Below are 17,936 nucleotides of genomic sequence, written 5' to 3'. Positions count from 1 at the left end.
AAGTATTTTTAAAACTCTAAAGGGAAAAAGCAGCAATTAACAATTTCTTCAATATTTTTGTTATTTAAAATAACTACTCAAACAAATTACATGCACTCAAAAAAGCACAACCAAGTTAATTACAATTGTGAAGGAGTAATCACAGGAATGAAAAAAACATGAAACGACAAACTTAATTTCAAACAAAAGTACCTTGCATATATTTCATATATTTTTAAATCTCTATCAGTGGTACCTATGAGATACCTTTTACCTACCAATAAAATGCATACAACTGGAGAAACAGAACAGTCACCACAGCAGATTAAGACCGCATTGCAAAGAAAGCTAATATGTCACAAATTTTCCAACAGTTCTAATAAAGTGCCCAAGCCCTATCCTATACCTGACTAAAATCACTGTCAAAGCAAGAGATAAGCTCATTTGCATCACTTCCCTTACTATTTGCTTCATTATTTTAATATATATAATAAACACAGTACAACTGAAAGAAAGCTTTCAGATCTAACATATCAGTGGTAACTTAAATACCTTATCGTGAACATATACTAGCAGTAACAGTTTGGAAGATTATGAATCTTTTCTTGTTTTCTCTTTTCTTTCTTCCTAATCATATTGCTAAAATGAGACGGGGGAGGAGGGTGAGTGGGCAGAAAAATTGGCAGAATAAGAAAATAGCTATCCATATACAAAGAAAGAGTTGAAAGCATAATTAGCAAAACAAATGCAACTGGTTATATGCACATACTATTTCTGATAGCCTTTGGGAAAACAGTAGAGAGTCTATAATTTTAACCTTTAGGTAAAGCATTATGATAACAAACTTAATACAGCTTATCATTACATTGCAAAAGGCAACATAAAAAAAAAAGCCACTAGCTCTTGTTTATTTTGCCTGAGTGACATTTCCTACATCAGAATACATGACTTATTATACCATAGCATAAAAAGCTAGGTACCTAAATTATAAACATGCTTTTAAAACAGCTGAACTAGTCTTACTTGTGCCAAATGTAAAAGATGCTTTGCAAAAAGGATACCTCAGAAGAGTTTCTATTAGGCAATGAGTATCGAAAACAAATGCTTATCAAATGCACTTCAAAAAGTTCTACACAAAAGCAACAGCAAGAACAAAACCTTTTAATCTAATTTTCTTAGCAGATAAATGTTTTTGTAGAACAGCAGCATTAGAAGGAAAAAACCCTCAGTCAATCGATAATATTTTAATTATTTCCTAATTTTAAAATGTTGCAACAAACAACTCAAACCTCATACATTCTGGCATGCCTGTTGTATGTATTTTTAAACATTATTGGCAGTTTAGGCATGAAAATAATCTGTAGTACATAAACTGACAGAGGACTAATGTTGCAGATGTTCACATTTAATTAGCTATGTAGGGATAGTCTTCAATTATAGGTTCAATTTTCAACCTAGTATAAATTCATATATACTATTTGCATGCAATGTTTAATCTAGTATATCCTATTTTCAGAAACAATCATAATATTGGATCACTTTACAGTCCTTTTCTTTTGGCTATGAGTATCAATAATCCATTTGAATCTGCAGCTTTCTAAAGTGATTTTCAATTCGATTACGTTTATTGTAAATTTTCTACAGGACTTAAGTCAACAGCATACACTTCATGCTATGGCCAGTTTTGGGCAGTCCCTATGTAATAAACTGGAGCAATCACATGCTTGAAGATTCATGTTGAAATGGCTTCTAAAATTATGGCAAAGCTGGAGTCAGAAACCATTATGCAAAATACCCCAGAAAGACTTAAAGTCATGTTAAGTTTATTAATAGCTACATGAAAGGAAAAGGTGTGAGTGTGTGTTGGGGAGGGGGGAACGCACACAAATTCTCTTTAAACACTTTTAGAATACTCAAAGACTAAAGGGTTGCTCTGAAAAAACTTTCTCCCTAATTTTTTGAAAACAAATGTAAACATATTAAAGGAAAGCTAAAGAGCAAAAAGATACAGTTTACCACCTCTGAAGCAATATTTTACTACTTAACTGCATAGACTGTCTATGCAACCAGTCCAAAGTAATGTCTAAACCTTACAACCATGATTAAAGTAGCATCTGATTTCATGCTGAATATTATTTCAGCTTCATGTTCCTCTTCAAAGCCTCTCTGCAGAGGAAGTTAATACCATCCCCACAATAAAAAATAAAAATCATAATTTTCTTAAAAAGATAAGTTACTGCAGACCAGCTTATTTCATTGTTTTAGGATGAACTCAGTGAAAGTTACGCATAGAATCTTAAATGCACTTGTAGGTAAAACTACAGCAATCCTTCCTTCCCTGAGTGTAACACTGTCATGTAACTTATTTCTCTGGACAACTAATTTTATACATGTGAGAGATTTTAACGTACCCACTCTCAAATGTTAGAGCCTAACTGAAGTGCTGGATTACATTCTCAAGTCTGCATCTGTCATTTTCACTTTACCCCAAACACACAGGCTAAAGATTATGGAAATAAGCCCCTAGCACGGCTGTTGCTGTTACACTACAGTTCACCCAAATACAAACAGCCACAAATAGAAAAATGTAGTTTTGAATAGCTCTTGTCTTAGTATGTTCTCATGCCAGTATTTTACAAGTGTGAAATCTTTAGTGTGAATGACACACAAATTCCCATGCTTCCTTCACCCTCCAAACTCCCAAAGAATGGACTTATTTTCTTGAGAAGAGAGTGTACTAAAAATGGATTTTTATTCATTAACACATTATTAGATATGGAGAAGTATATCAGATGCAGGTATTTAGTCAGAAAAGGTCTAGTTAAAAAAAACTCATTAGCTTTCCAATCTATTCTACTGATATTAACAGCCCAACAGCAAAGTATGTTACCTGCTATACATTGTTGGCCTTAGAGCACTGCAGTATTTCTGCTGTGAAGTGATTCAGTAACTCAAAAATGCCCCATCTGGTTAGTACCAGAGCAGCTGATATTCCTTCATCAGTTACATTTTCTCATTTTATGTGCCCTGATCTTTAAAAAGAAAAAAATGCAACCAGAAGAAAAAGCCACACTGACTAAACACATCATAACAGACCCTGGAGCATATTTCGGCATTATAAACATGCACCTTCTTACTTCATATAAATGGCGCAGTTGTCCACTGCCTATGCTTTCCCTCCCCCCTGTTCCCCTTCTCTTCTTTGGGCAATACTACTTGCAAGCTAGTGGTTTTAAATCTGTGGTTAATTCCTTCACTGAAAAACACTCTTAGGAATCTGCAAATAGAAAAGCAGTTGAAAACAGTTTTGGAAACAGTTTGATTTTCTTGATGCCTTCTGCTGTTTTGTTTTTGTTAAAAGCACATGCAAAAAAAAAAAAAAGGCAGCACAGAACTTCTATAAGAATAGAAGAGGCAAGATAAAGGGTATTCTCTCTAAAAGAGATTTCCAATGCTGCCTCAGAGAAAAACATGGAACTAATAAAGCTTAAGGACAATAGCTGTTTTCACTGTTCTACTCTATTTTAAATTTTTCTATTACAAAAATCAATGCATTAAAGGCAAATGTATTTTCAGCAATTAGTTTGTGGTGCTTAAAAAATTAAGCAGAACAGGCAACCTTTTAAAAGAATATATTAATAATTCCATCTTGAGAATTCTTTGAATATACCAACTGAAATACCACATCAATATCTGCAGCTCATGAAGAAGCTGAAAAATAAGTTTCTTAATATTATCAAGGTCTAGCCTCTGATTTCTAAAAAAGATACAGTCAATTTAAAAAGTTTTCTACACTACAAATTACTCATTTAAATCATTCCATTTGCTAATTCAGAGTTTTTGTAAAGATGTAAAAAGAAAACCAAAGACGCAAAAAGAGTACAGGGATCTATTCAGCCGCTTACCGCTTGACACCTTAGTATCCATTTGACTATAGTTTCATTCAAAAATTCCTATGTATGAGCATCACATGCACTTTCCATCAGTTTTAAACTGAAAATAAACCATTTTGATTTGATTCCATTATTTGTGGGCTTCTTTGGTTTTATTTCTTTCAAAAACAGTTTCAGCAAAATCAGAATAAAAATCTCAACTTTAGCCAAACCCATGAATCAGCAGTGAAAATGCCCTAGGCCCTCCCTTCCGCAAAGGGTCTCCTGATTGCCCAGATCATCGCTAGCCTGAATCCTCAGTTAAATAACCAGTGGCCAGTTCTGGAATTTGAACTAAGTAAGAGGCGGCTCGCCCGCAAAGACAGCATTCAGCTAGCACAGCACACGACTGCCTGCCCCGAGACGAGACCCAGGCAGGGAGCGCTCTTCTGGCCCTGGCGAGCCCCTAGGCGAGGCCTGCAAGACACGTGCTTTGCCCAAAGAGGCAGGTGATTCCACGCGTGCACGAGACGGTGGCAGGCGCATTCACAAACACGAACCGTGACACTGTTCCTGACGGAAAGTAAGAGCGAGCAATTTGTTCCGTTTTACCTAGTGTTTTGTGGACACAATTCTAACAGATTACAAGGAGTGATTTACACAGCCGAGCTCGTGAACTCTTATCCTTCGTATTCACACAATTACAGAGCACACTATATTTTTAAACCTCTTCAGCAAATTTCATACGCAGATAAAATGAAACATCTTCTAATTCTCAACTTTGCGTCAGCACTTATGTCGAGACACACCCCTTCTAACCATGTAGTATGGCATCTTCACAAGTTTATGGGAACACATCCATAAGGTGTGGAGCTCGTGAGGCGAGGGCCACGCACTGAACCAAGCGCAGCCTCGCGCGCGCGCACGCCCCTCGCACTTCTGCCGCGCAACCGCCTCATTTTAACGAGGGAAGCGACGCCGTTCCTTCCCACACCGGTGATTCAGTAAACACGCACATTTCGCCACACCGCACACACTCCTCCCTAATTAACTCCTTTGCTCTCTGGTTTCCCAGCTCACCACCGATTCCCACAGGCTTCTGATATCCTTTGTTTCTCATTTGTTCTTCTCTTTAGGCAGCTCCTCTCCAAATTCCAGTTTATTCTTTTTACTAGCTGAATCCAGGCTGGATTTGAACTCCTCTCAGTCTAACCTTCTACTATGGTTCAGCTTATTGATCACCTTTCCATTACTTTAGTTGTAGCATATGATTTAATCACATCACAGCATAATTAAATACCTAAGCATTTTAAAAGTTACTCAAGGCTTTGGAATTTGTCTTCCCAAACAAATTTCCCAAGCCTCAGCTCCCTAAATCTATTTTCCGTCTGTTTTTAATTCGGTCCCTGCTGTGAACATGCCATAGGTTGACTGTTACTCTCTTCTGCCCATGCTTCTCTCACAACCCCCAAAAAGAGTAATAAAAAGGAAATTAGCAACATTACATTTCATGCTGTATTCTAAATATTCTAAACACCAAGCAGTACTTGTTATTCCACAGAGTACTAACTTCAAGCATATTGCCACTATTAACCAATATCTTATAAATCCTGTGCCATTTTTGTCACCTCTTGTCTACTCACGTAGAAAGCACTGATTTCAGAGAAGTTACCAGATAAGCATTTAGATAGCTTCTTTAAAAATCTACCTGCAGACTGGGAAAATCTACTAGAGAACACAAATGATACACCCTGAAACTGACTGGGGTGCAAGTCTTCTGTAAATACTATAAGACATTCTCCAAAAAGATCTACACTTCTATTTGTTGTCATTTCTAGCAACTAGAAGTAATGGTTTATGTTCCATTTACATTAGCAGTAGGAGATTAGGTCTGTGGGAATATGTACATTACCAACAGCAAATGAGAGTTATATGCTTTTCCCCCTTCTCAATGGTTAGAAAAACCGTTGCCGCTCAGCCCGAGTTGCCGGTACACGGCAGGAGCCTGCAGCACTCACTAGCAGGTATTGCCAGCGTTCCACACTGGTTTTTCACATAAATGTCTTCCTGAGAACATCTTACAGGTTCAAGATACATATGATCCAAAGGCAAATATAGACTGGCTCCAGTAAATTATGCATTTCCCCAATTTCTCCATACTTCGGGTTGTACTGAGAAAATGATAACAAGGTTTCTATGACAGAGGCACGTTTCAGCTAGGAATTTATTTCAGAGAACAATGGTCAAAGCACAGTAAAATTGTCAGGAACTATTGGTTTCCTTCTCAAGGTGAAACAAAATCCCCTAAAAAGCTTCTTAAAATCCAAACCCCACATAAACATAATTTTAAGCTGCTATGGAGGAGCTGTCTGCAGCATTAGGCAAGTTACTATACATCATTTTAACAGAGATAAGATTTCGCTTTGTGAACCTTTTAATTACAAAAATAAAAGAGTATATTTATAGCCAGCACTCAAAACTGTTTCTGACTGTAGTATTAGAAGTTACTGAATTTTAAAATATGATTAAAATATTACAATTAAAATCTTGGAAGAATCATTAAGTCACAGCTATGCAAATGAAGTTCAGAGGTCATAAAATTCCCAATAAAGGGCAGCTTCCAAGAACAAACAAAAAAACAAACTCTTTCTTTCCAAAATGTATGTCCAAGAAGAGTCAAACATTTAGGTACTGACTCAGATTTGCAGTTGTCAAATTCAGCATTGTAAAGGCAATGAGGTAAACTATTTCCTGGCCAATAAAAAATAAAAGTAACAACTGCAGTTGCAATTTATACAATTCATGAGAAAGAGAAATCTCCATATTCCTTTATTAATTCAATCTGCATCTTCCTTGTCTTCAGGCCTCTTATACCAAAGATAAATATCTCTGAAAATTCTCATCAGATACAAAACGAAAAAGAAAAGAACGCAATGAACACCTATTCCACACCAATGAGCAACCTATTTAAAAGGTACTCAAGTCACTTATGAGTCTAATGTCTCAACAAAAATATATCAGTAGAGTTGCCAATTTTGTGCTACAGACTTCATTTTTCTGTTCATACCTCTTCAGAGATCTGTGACAGTCATACCTGGTATGTTACAATGAAGACCTGTGCTTGAAAAATATAATTTCTTGTCTATTTCTTTTCAAGTTAGCTTTCATAAATAATTTTTACAAACCTTTCTTCCTCCCCACAGAAAAGGGCTTCAAGGATCTTACAGTTCTGTTAACTCCTTCATGCTTTAGTTCTTGTTAAAATATCATTAAGTGCTTATTTGAGATAAGACAGAGCAAGAACCACTGCTGCCAGTCTTGAGAGGAGACTAAAGAGGATGGACTAGGTCATGATGCCTAGATCAATGGCTCCAGGATGTCAGAAGACTACAACCCTTGCTTAAATAAGGATGTTCTGATACATTAGCACTGCAGTCTCAACCTAGAGCTGCAAGTTTAAGGAGTTAATTGAGGAGGAGGAAGGAAGGAATATTTAAGATCAGAATAAAACTTTTTTTTTTTTTACTGTTGGGCATGCAAATGAAGTACCTCAGTCAATATTTAAGAGGCATTGACATTTAGATACCAGCTATTACTAAAGACTTCCAAGGCATTTTCTTACTACAGAAAGTTAGTGCTTCAATTAACTTTTAAATGGGAACACATACTTGTAGTTCAACATCTCCCTGTAAATAATTACAGCTGCTGTTAGTGTAAGAACATATGTTATTCACTTCCTCTAGTCTGATAGTCTACCGCAAAATCAGGAGTTTAAACTTACCATAGTGAAAATCCCCAAAACTCTGCATGAGAGATTCCTATTCTCAATATCAACGTCTGTTTTAAGGTACAGAATGTCGGCGGAAGGCGAGAAGCAAGCAGACTGCATCTGCGCGGCTGGCAGTATTATCCCGGTAACACGGAGTTCAGAAAAGGCTCGACTACGCAGGTAGCTACTTACTTTTGCGAGCAGAACTGAGACCAGAACACCCAGCCCACGCTGTTGCAGCTACACTGCTGGTGAAACGTGTGATAATTTAGACAGGGTTACGTGAGCTACAGTCGTAGCAATGAATCCAGTACAGCACATCAAGCCTCCCTAGGAGCCCACTAGCTATACGTTCATTGTGTGCTATGCTTCGCAGTAGGTCACATCACAGTTGATTAGATAATCATATACAATTTTAAGTATAATTATTACTTATTTCCTAATAAAACTAACTGTTCCTGTGAGACCTCACGCCTGACTCTACAACTATATTTCCACCCAAATTAAAGAATAACATTGCTAAAAATCATCACTGGAAAAAGGTATGAAAACATTTAATTATATAATATAGGAGAAGCAAATACAAGACCTTTTGCTTCTTTTGCTAAAGCTAGTGTTTGAAAGGAGCTCTGATTTTGTATCTTGCTTTTTTTATATTTTGTAAGAAAAGGCCTGTCATATGACCTAGATGCTGAAATCAAGTACCATTTCAGTATTCAGACTGCTAAAGTTCATGTAACTGTTTTCAAAATTGTATTTCTTTAGAATTAATAGAAAAAGAATTGGAATATTTTTACTCATTTCTATTAGTAGAAAACTCAGTATTTTCAGGAAAAAAGATTAATACTTAAAAATAATGAAAAAAATATTTTGCACAGGTTTCACTCAAATTGTTCAGTAAATAAAGGTAGCAAGGGTGTAAAATTTTCCCATTTGTAAGAGGTTTATTTATTCTTTTATTACTATTTGTATTCCTTGATTAAAAGGCTGGATAACGCACAGGAGACTAGAATAAACAAATCAGAAGTCCAGTGATGAGGTTTGGAAGTAGTAAGTTAAAAGAGGGGGCATTAGGTCAGGAAAATACAGAGAACTATGCTTGACAAAGTTTGAAGGAAAGAATAATACTTGTAGAAGAGAGGAAAAAAAATCAAGCTTTTGTCACTAAAACAGAAGCAGCAAAGTCTGAAGAGCACACATGAAGAAGCTTGTCTCATCTGTAAATTTTTTTTTTTTTTTTTAAAACACCTCATCTGAGCTACTTGAGGCAGAGCTTGCCTTGAGTCACTTTTTAGAAAAGTCTGGCTATTATAACCTTGATCAAGACTTAAAATAAAATCTTCTGCAGGACCACAAACTATCTGGCTATAAACAGGTACAGCTTTACACAGTGAACTACAAGTACGCAGATTATTGTTTAGTTGTTCAATTGTCCTTGTGCTAAAGCCATTAAGAACTCCAGCTAAGCAGTTCCCCCTTATCTCACGTACTGATCGCATGCTTGAGGCTGTGGGAAGGCACAGTTTATGTAGCTTACGTAGTTCACTACTCAGACATCAGGCTCTAAGAGCACATCTTCCCTCTCTGGCACTACCTTATCTTTTGTACAATGTTCCCCCCCCCCCCCCCCACCACACACAAAAGCACAAATACAATCTCCAGTATTCTCAGTTACCACAGGAGCTTTGCAACAATTTAGTAAATGCCTACATTTCTAAAAAGCACAGTCATACCCTTGAATTAGTTACAAGGTTGATTTGCTTTTTCTTGTTTTGTTATTTTTTGTTTTGGCATCTTGCTTTCAGGGCATGAGCTTATTTCCCTTGTGTTGTGCTGTTAGAAAAGAACAGCATTAAATGTAACATTAACCACAACATCACACAGACATTTTTCAATACTGACCTGTACATACATCTCCAAACAAAAAGTCTCATGGACTTTTGTTTGTTTTAAAGAAGAAAAGGAATTATCGTAGCTGAAAATCTGTATTTTGCAGAATCATCCTGTGGCTTACCAACTCCTACAATTTGCCAAGTTTTGAGGCCAAATGTTAAAAGCTCCTTAAAAGTTTATGACAATGCACTGCTTTCGTACACTAAAAAAGGTTAAACTTTAGAACTTCTAGTAAGAGACTGACCCAGCAGGATTTGCTAAGCTCCTTGTGGAAACACACAGAAAAGGTGAAAAGAATGAGGAAAGTAAAGCTTTAAGAAAAAGTTATTACCAACATTGACAAAAGGCTGAATGAAAGTTTATCCAATGTGATCAAAATACATATATTTTTTACCCTCAGCTTTTCAGGATCTCATTAACTAAAAGCCTGCCTCACATACATCCAGTGATCATAGTTTGTTGGTTTTTTTCAAAATTACCTTTCTTGCTTCAGAGAAGCAGAGTAATAACACTTAATATTTTTGCAATCAGTAAAGTGTTTAAAAGGTAAAAAGTACTATTTTAAACAGCAACAAAATAAATATACTTTCTTAAACATTGTAATTCAACGTATAAAGAAAACGATGACAGCAAAGTAAGGCCAAACAGAAGACCAGCCCATTTATGTGTGCTCTCCCATACACTTCCCTGCTTTTATTCCACTTATATCAGCTCACCTGGTGCAGTAATCTCTTCAGTTTCAATAACTGTGTTTTTACAGCTGTGCAGTCTTGGACCATGTGCCGAAGTGTCATTTCATCAAGCATCACAGTATTCTCCGGTAAGCCCACCAGCTGTCTAGGAGCCTGGTAAAAGTTTGGTGCTCCGTAACTTTCAAAGTGACCAATGGGAGACTCCAGGTAGTTTGATCCCCTGGAAGAACATACAGAGATGACAAAATAAAGCTAGAGTGCCTTTATTAGAAGTGTTATGTGACATGGGCTATACTCATATACTGTAGTATACAGTGAAAAAGAAAAATCAGAAAAAGCCAACCATTTCAGTAAATTGTTGGGCCTTTCTTCCCACTTGCATGAATCTCTCACAGAATAACAACTATAGTACCCTAAAAACCAGTTTGCTCATCAGGATTTTTATAAACTCTATCATTTAGGCTAGCTAAGAACTATAGCACTGTATTTAATTTAAAAACAAATTAATAAGTAAAAACCTATCTGACTCTACAACATGCAAGTAATAAAACAGTGTAGTATTTCTGCTTGGAACACATACAGTAGTTTAGGCAAGCATTTATAGTAACATATAAACAAAGGTAGCAAACCACATTTTCAAGTTATTTCCAGCTCAAGGCAAAACATATTTCAAATGAAAAACCTCTGAAAGAAATCAGGAGGGTTTTCTTTTTTTCCTTCTTCTTCAAAAATGTTATACATCTCAGCAATTCTCCTACTCAGACATGCTATTTATAAACATAAACTATTCTGAAAATGTCCTGTATTCAGCATCACCTGAGGCCCTTCAGTGCAAAAGAAATTTCTTAACACAGTATTTTAATTTTTTAACTTCTTGGAGAAAAGAAGTTGGTTCAACAGCACAACAGGTTCTTACCTGTTCAAATCATTTTTACCATGGATATAGTGATCAGTATTGCCAAGATGATAGTGATCCTGTGTATTCCATCGCTGTTGGGGTGCTCTTTTCCAGAATCCTTCCGGATGTTGCCTTGCGTTTCTGTCTTGCCTGTCATAACGGCTCATATTTTCACATTCCTCTACACAGAGAAGAAAGTTAAAAATATATATATTATTCTCAAACTCATTCCCAATATCATGTAAATTAAATAGTTATTATGTGCTGGTGACAGGTGCAATGTAAAATCTAGTTTCTTTTTATTTCAACTGACCAAAAAAGTAAGCATTTTAGAACTGTCAGGTAGACTTCTGTAATGATCTCACTTTTTTACTAGCATATAAAAATTGAAGTTACAGGAATATGAGTAACCTGTAGCAGAAACTACAGAATTTAGTCTTAACTGCATTTCAGGTCTTACTAGAAAAATCACTTGGACAACATAAGGCTATGGAAAAGGAGGAGGAAAAAAAAAAAAAGTAACTTTTTCCTGTTCCCATTACTGACAGTATCTTCAGGCCTTTGAAAAGTTAGAACAGTACACAAACATTGAGGGACGACATTTTAGAAAAAGGCCAGTACTTTATTCAAAATAAATAAATAAAAGGGGGGGGGGAGAGAGAGAGAGAGAACAAACAGTTTCAATACTTAAAATACATAAATATTGTGTGTATATATATATATCTCATCCTATTCATCTGACCTGTGTTTCAACTTCAAAGAAGTTTAATCTTTATTTACCTGGACTGTAGGCATGATTTAAAGCAAACAAAATAATCTCTTTAAAACGCTGACTACTGAGAAGCAAAACAGCTTTTGTTCATTTTAGTTTGTGGAATCTATATTTGGCAACAGCTCGTAAACCACAAGAAACAGAGCCAAGACTGCTACCCATGCAGTTAGACACAGCAAAACGCTTAAAGTTATAAACTACGATTCTGCCCCTGCACTTTTCCCTTCACTTACCCAAGGAGCTTTTCCTCGCATTGCCAGTCCCCTGCTAGAAGAGGAGCTTTACACAAGAGGACATTGTTTCGTGCGGCTGCCTACTTGGGCATAGCCGCACGCAAGACGCTCATAAACAGGCCTTCCTTCCTGCTTAGTTCCCAGCCTGCGTGGTGTTGGGAAGTGAGCCCAGTTTTACCCTGTGATTTAAAACTGCCATCCTCACTCGCTGCATACATACTTGTTGAACGAGAACTGTTTCTATAAATAGCGTCCAAGCGGTATCCCAGACTCCAGAATGAAAGAAGGAAAGTTTCTGTAGACCTGGGAAGTCTTTTAAGGCTGACGTCAGTTAAATCACATGTTACTGTGAACAAACTGCTGGCAAAAAGTGCTGTTAAATATTATTAAAACAAATACTCATGTCTAGAATTCAGTTTTATCAACTAGTTCAATAACCATAAGATTAGGTAAGAAAATAACTTGGTCACTTAAAGTTACTGAAGATTTAATTTCCTTTAGAAGCATCCTCCTGCAGCTCATAATGCATGATTTCAATTCAAAATATACCCTCAGTAAACTTACAAATAATTTCATTATTATGTCTTTCAGCTTTGGCAAATGAAATTGAGACACTTGAATAAAAACATATAAGCATCAGCAAAACAATGAATTTTGGTTTTTCAGGTGGTCACTTATTTAAGGAAAAGCATGAGAATTTTTGGATTCCTCTTTTCAGACCCATTTTGCTAAAAACAATCAGTGTTTTCAAAACAAGCAAGAAATGATACCCATCATGCCAAATTAATTCTACATGGAAATCCAACTCTTTAAAAATGCCAAAATAAACAGCAATTAGCTAATATTGATCCCAAACAGTAACACTCTCTCCTCCTAAACCACCAGCTTAAACAGCATTGGTTGTCATAGTCACAAGACATATTCCAGCTGCATAAACATTACTGAAACTTAGTTTTTGCAGGGTACAGAATTAAGTTTGCTATATTGATGCACTTAATAAAGCAATGAACTAAAGAAGTACTTCACCTGTATCTAGATTATAGATATTAAAATATATTAACCTTTTGCAAAGGTTATAATGGTTATTTATATAAAAGGTTAATATGCAAGTATATTAACCTTTTGTATTTTGAATAGTTTTTAAACTAATAAGTTGAATGAATTACTGCTGCATATGCATTGTATGCTTCATAAACAAGACTTGTAGCAAGAACTTGACCAACCTTTTCAAATTGCTTCTTAATTTTTCAAACAGGATAGCAATTACCATTACTGAAAAAATTACATTACTGCAAAAATACTTAGATGCATATTCACATGTATTGTGAGAAGTCATCTAGGTATGGCATGTTATCCATTCCAACAAAATAAGTAATCTGTATATATCTATCTGGGCTTAGAAGATGATATTGGCATAGTAGTAACTGTATAAAAACGCACCTTTTATACAAGTACTTGGGAAAGTTTAATCTGAGATTGTGTATATAGGAAGTGCAGTACTTAGGCTTTTCACTTTTAAAAATATGATTTGCCACCATTTTGGTGGATGGCAGACTATGCATTTATTTATTGTTAACTTGGCTTCATAGCTAACATATAGAAGTCTTCACCCAAAGAAGCTGAATATGCTCAAAGGTCCCTGGGTAGCTGAGGAACACACAGAACAAGATAAGCTGCTTTTTCCATTCAGAGCCTAATTGTACAGTGTAAGGCACTACGGTGGTGTATATCTGATGTTTCTATTTATTTGAAGACTATAGTAGCCATTACAACGAAAACTGAAGGAAAGTTAATATACCCCTACTCATGAGCCACTGACAACTCTTATGAATAGGTCAGAAATGACCAAAAACAAACGCCCCTGAAGCTTTTTCAGGCTAGATTTGAAAAAGCATGGCAATAAATTCCCTTACCTAGCTCAATCTAGTCTGGATTTGTATTATTTTATTGGCATCTGTGTGCTACTGTCCTCCCTATGTAAAGTATGCCAGCAGTCTCACTGACAGCAACAGTGTACAGAAGACATCCTGAAAAACAGCATCTTAAAAATTAAGACTTTTGTTACCCTGAACGGTATAAAACAAGTTAGGAGATGGTTGTCATTTTATAGAAGAAAACCAACAATTCTCTCAAAAAGAATTATTTTATGATTCACCACAGCTGAAATTTTTTTTTTCCCCCCCATGAACTTTTTCAAATATAGCTGAAGCATGAAACTGAAGGATTAACTTAAAGGTTCGAAGAAATTTATTCTACTGAAATAGCTTAAGGAAACATACAGTCTGCAACAAGGTAACATTTTTATAAAAGGCCGTAAAATCTTTAACTTGTCTTAAGAACTCTTCAAATTTAAGAGCTGCAGTTGGGGACATAGAAATTTTAAACTTCCTACATTTCAGAAAAAGAAGAACTGCTACATTAAACATAAAACAATTTTTTCTTGGAAGGGGGAAGAGTGCATCTGCTATTAAAGTTGAAGTCAGAACAGTGAGATTCAAAAATCTCTTAAGCCCATAATACAGTTTCACAATGTAAGATTGTTTGGCTGATTTACTAACCATTGTCATGAGGTGGGTCCTCAGGTAGGTCCACATCGAGCATGAGATCATCATCATCAAGATCACATGAATCAAGATTATTCAAGATATCCTAAAAGAAAGAAAATGTGAAAGAAAGCTGCTTTCATGATAATTCTACTGCCATAAAGAAGTTTATTTCAAAACTTTGGTGCATTCCTATTGTATACATAACCAATATAGTCAGCAACCTCCCCTCTTTTAATGAGGAAATCAACCTTGAGACCATTTGTAAAAACACTAATCATCGCATCTCTTGTAATCTGATACAATAACAATGCTATGTGAAACAAAGCTGGATCAATACGTTCTTCTGCCCAAGGAATGCTCCAAAGACTCTTCAGTTCATTAATATTCTGCCTGCCCCCAATAAAGAACCTTTTAAAACAAAATGATTTTGCTCAGAGTTTAAAAACAACTTTGTGAAGAGCAGATGTTAAATGACCTTAATTCAGCTCTCTTGTCACAGTGATCCAAAGTTCTTAACTTCACTCAAGGAAGGGGTTGGGGGTGAGGTGGAATCTATATTATCCAGATTTCAACCTTAGTTTAAATCTCAAGAGTCTTAGTGCTTCAACTCCTCTAAATGCATATAAAGATAGCCACAAAGTGATAAACTAGTCAATCACAATGAAAATATTTTTTCATTATGTTGAACCACAGTTAACGCAAAATTCATCTACTCTTAGCACTCCCAAAGGGTGAGACTGAGTAATGAAACTGAAAGTAAATAAAACTGCAGATACCAGGCTAACATTCCTCCTTCTCTTTGTGAATGTGCTCTCACATATCACAAAAACATTATTAAAAACATTCAAGTAGGACACAATGAAAAACAGATTATGAGTAAAGAAATGTATGCAGATTTATACTTCTGGCTAGAAACTCAAGAACAGTACCCATTGCAGCATATTTTGTATCAGCCCTTCTTTCAGCCAGGTAAGCCCCCCAGTCCTAAACATCAGTGGGCAAGGAATACTGTATCTTGCCATAAACAAGAAGGCAGGTTAAGCAGTGTAAAGCTTCAGAGACACAGGGTACCTGACCTGGATGAGTTATCGATGAGTTACTGGCCAGCAAAGGCAGCCTTCCAACTTGATTACTGAAGTGTCCTGTCCAGATCAACACACTGACGAGCGACCCTACTGCCTGCTTCACTATACCACATCACCCTCTTCAAAACCAACACCCAGCTGTATTTCGATCTCCACGCTGGTTCCCACTGCAAGGATAAAGCTAGAGAGCTGGTACTGTGCCTTTCACACCATCTCTCCCCCAAGACCTCAGCAAACAATGGAGGGTTTTAAAGACTGACTTAAAGCACTTCTGAACCACTTTCTTTAGTGCAGCAAGATAAAGCACAGGGAAGATTAATTTGCTAACAAATTATTGAGCAGAACTGTATCTTAACATTTTAAAGTTAATGCAATGCCAGCAGCAGAGATTTCTGTTTTATATCCATATCAAGAAGAGATGTATAAGTTTTCTTCTCTTGTTACAAGAGAGTAACTCTATGCAGTCTAATAAGGACAAGTATTCACAATCTGGAACGCTTACAAATTTTCTCAGTCATTGGCATACCCATTTTACAAAAAGGGACAAGACCCAATAGCAAGATATAGTTAATTGGTTAATTTTATTAACATGTTTTCTCCTATTGAATCTTTCAGGGGAAAACCAAATTCACTGCATTACACCTCTGACATCTCTGTTAAATCCAAATGACCAGACACTATCTTCATAACACAATTTACTCTGTTACTATACTTGAGCAGGCATATAACCTAAGCCAGACTTGCTGCACACACTTACCTCAAATGGCTTTTTTTTTTTTTTTTAAACTTGAGACAAGTATTTATGAAAACTTACTGATCTCTTCACCTTTGATACAGGGACATGAAATGGAGCAAGAATGTTTAAAGAATGCTTAAACCTTCTCAGCCAGCTTAAATCTGTTGAAGGTTTGTTTTTTTGTTTTTATCTTCTCCTTTCCTATGCTGAACCCTGCACTACCTATTATTCATCCTAATTGTTTTTCTTTTTAAGAATCCTTTTATAATCAAGAAGGGTGATGCCTCTATATTTCTTTAAATATGTTACCAAAGGCAGCATCTACTTTAGTAAGAAACAACACACAGCCTTTTAATGAGCTGGGAAATAGCACCTGAACACATTTCCTGCTGCTAAAGCAGCTTTGGTCTGGAACAGCAGCAAGTGAACACCTACAGTCCTTCCACACATTTTGTCAGCCAGCAGACTGGAATACTCCCAAGGTTTTGATGAGAACTTAAGGCTTCCAACAGCTTTTTTTGGCCAACAAAACTTAAAATATTCAGTTATCAGCATTAAGCTCTGCTGCCTTTTGTTTTTTAAATTGTGGTTCATATAGAGCCATTTCTAAAATTACAAGAAAAATGTCATGTTGCATAGGTATGCTAACTGTACAAGAAAAATGCAATAAAGAGTTAGTGCTAATGGAATATATATTCCATCCAAAAATATACTCAGTCTGGTATACAGGAAAATGTAACTGTAGTGTGGGGAAAGTCAAACTAGCAGCAAGATGACAAAAACTGTCTCCCCATCCCTTCAGAATACCCATAGCAGGAAAACGGGGGTCATGACTGCAGATCTGCAGCTGCTAGGGCCATACTGCTGAAATGCCACGACAGGCAAGAGGGGCAGGACTTCCATCACAGAACCCAGAGCCCCTTTTACTTGATCGTTCAAAGAAAGCTAAACTTACCAAAGTGATTATAACATACAGTACAAAGCAGATCACATGTCTAAGAAAATTATTAATGGTTATACAGCTCTAAAATTCTTCAGCTCTGTTCTCCTAAATCCCAGATAAGAGTCATAGCTTTAAAGTCGGCTATTAGATTCAGGCATTTCACATCTGCCTCTTTTCTAAGAGCAGAAATGCAGATTTATTTAGGTTTAACAGCCACATCTAAAGAAGATTCACGGGACCAATATTGAAAAAAAAAAATCACCAAATATTAAGTAAAAGAAATGTTTTGTTATTTATTTCTCACTGGATAACTTGATCAGTAAATATCTGACTAAACACTCGCATGCAGACCATCAATACACAGTAAAACAATGTTCACTTGGAAAACTATGCCTCTACTGGTTAAGCCTTTGTTAGATTTGCTTGGTCAGAGATGTATATGTGGAAGGGAAGAAGTTTAACAAGCATGTCTCTAAACCGTTGAGCAAATGCTCTTCAGCAGTCTTCTACATCCTTCC

At 36.2% G+C, this 17,936-nt stretch overlaps 1 protein-coding gene across 5 annotated transcripts in view; it reads right to left on the bottom strand.

The window, feature by feature from the left end:
• Positions 1-17,936, bottom strand: part of CCSER2 (coiled-coil serine rich protein 2) — an 86,460-nt gene that overhangs the window by 28,596 nt on the left and 39,928 nt on the right. For all 5 annotated transcript variants that reach the window (XR_001294455.2, XR_001294454.2, XM_067299795.1 and 2 more), the window contains 3 exons: positions 14,667-14,757; positions 11,122-11,284; positions 10,230-10,425 (listed from right to left, as the gene is read on the bottom strand). Coding sequence is in view for 3 of the 5 variants with exons in the window: in XM_067299795.1 (XP_067155896.1) it covers positions 10,230-10,425; positions 11,122-11,284; positions 14,667-14,757 (450 nt within the window). In the remaining 2 variants the exon portion in view is untranslated. The remainder of the gene's footprint in view (positions 1-10,229; positions 10,426-11,121; positions 11,285-14,666; positions 14,758-17,936) is intronic.

Source organism: Apteryx mantelli, chromosome 7 (assembly GCF_036417845.1).
Source record: "Apteryx mantelli isolate bAptMan1 chromosome 7, bAptMan1.hap1, whole genome shotgun sequence".
Classification (NCBI taxonomy): Eukaryota; Metazoa; Chordata; class Aves; order Apterygiformes; family Apterygidae; genus Apteryx; species Apteryx mantelli.
This window is presented reverse-complemented; position numbering and strand designations above follow the sequence as displayed.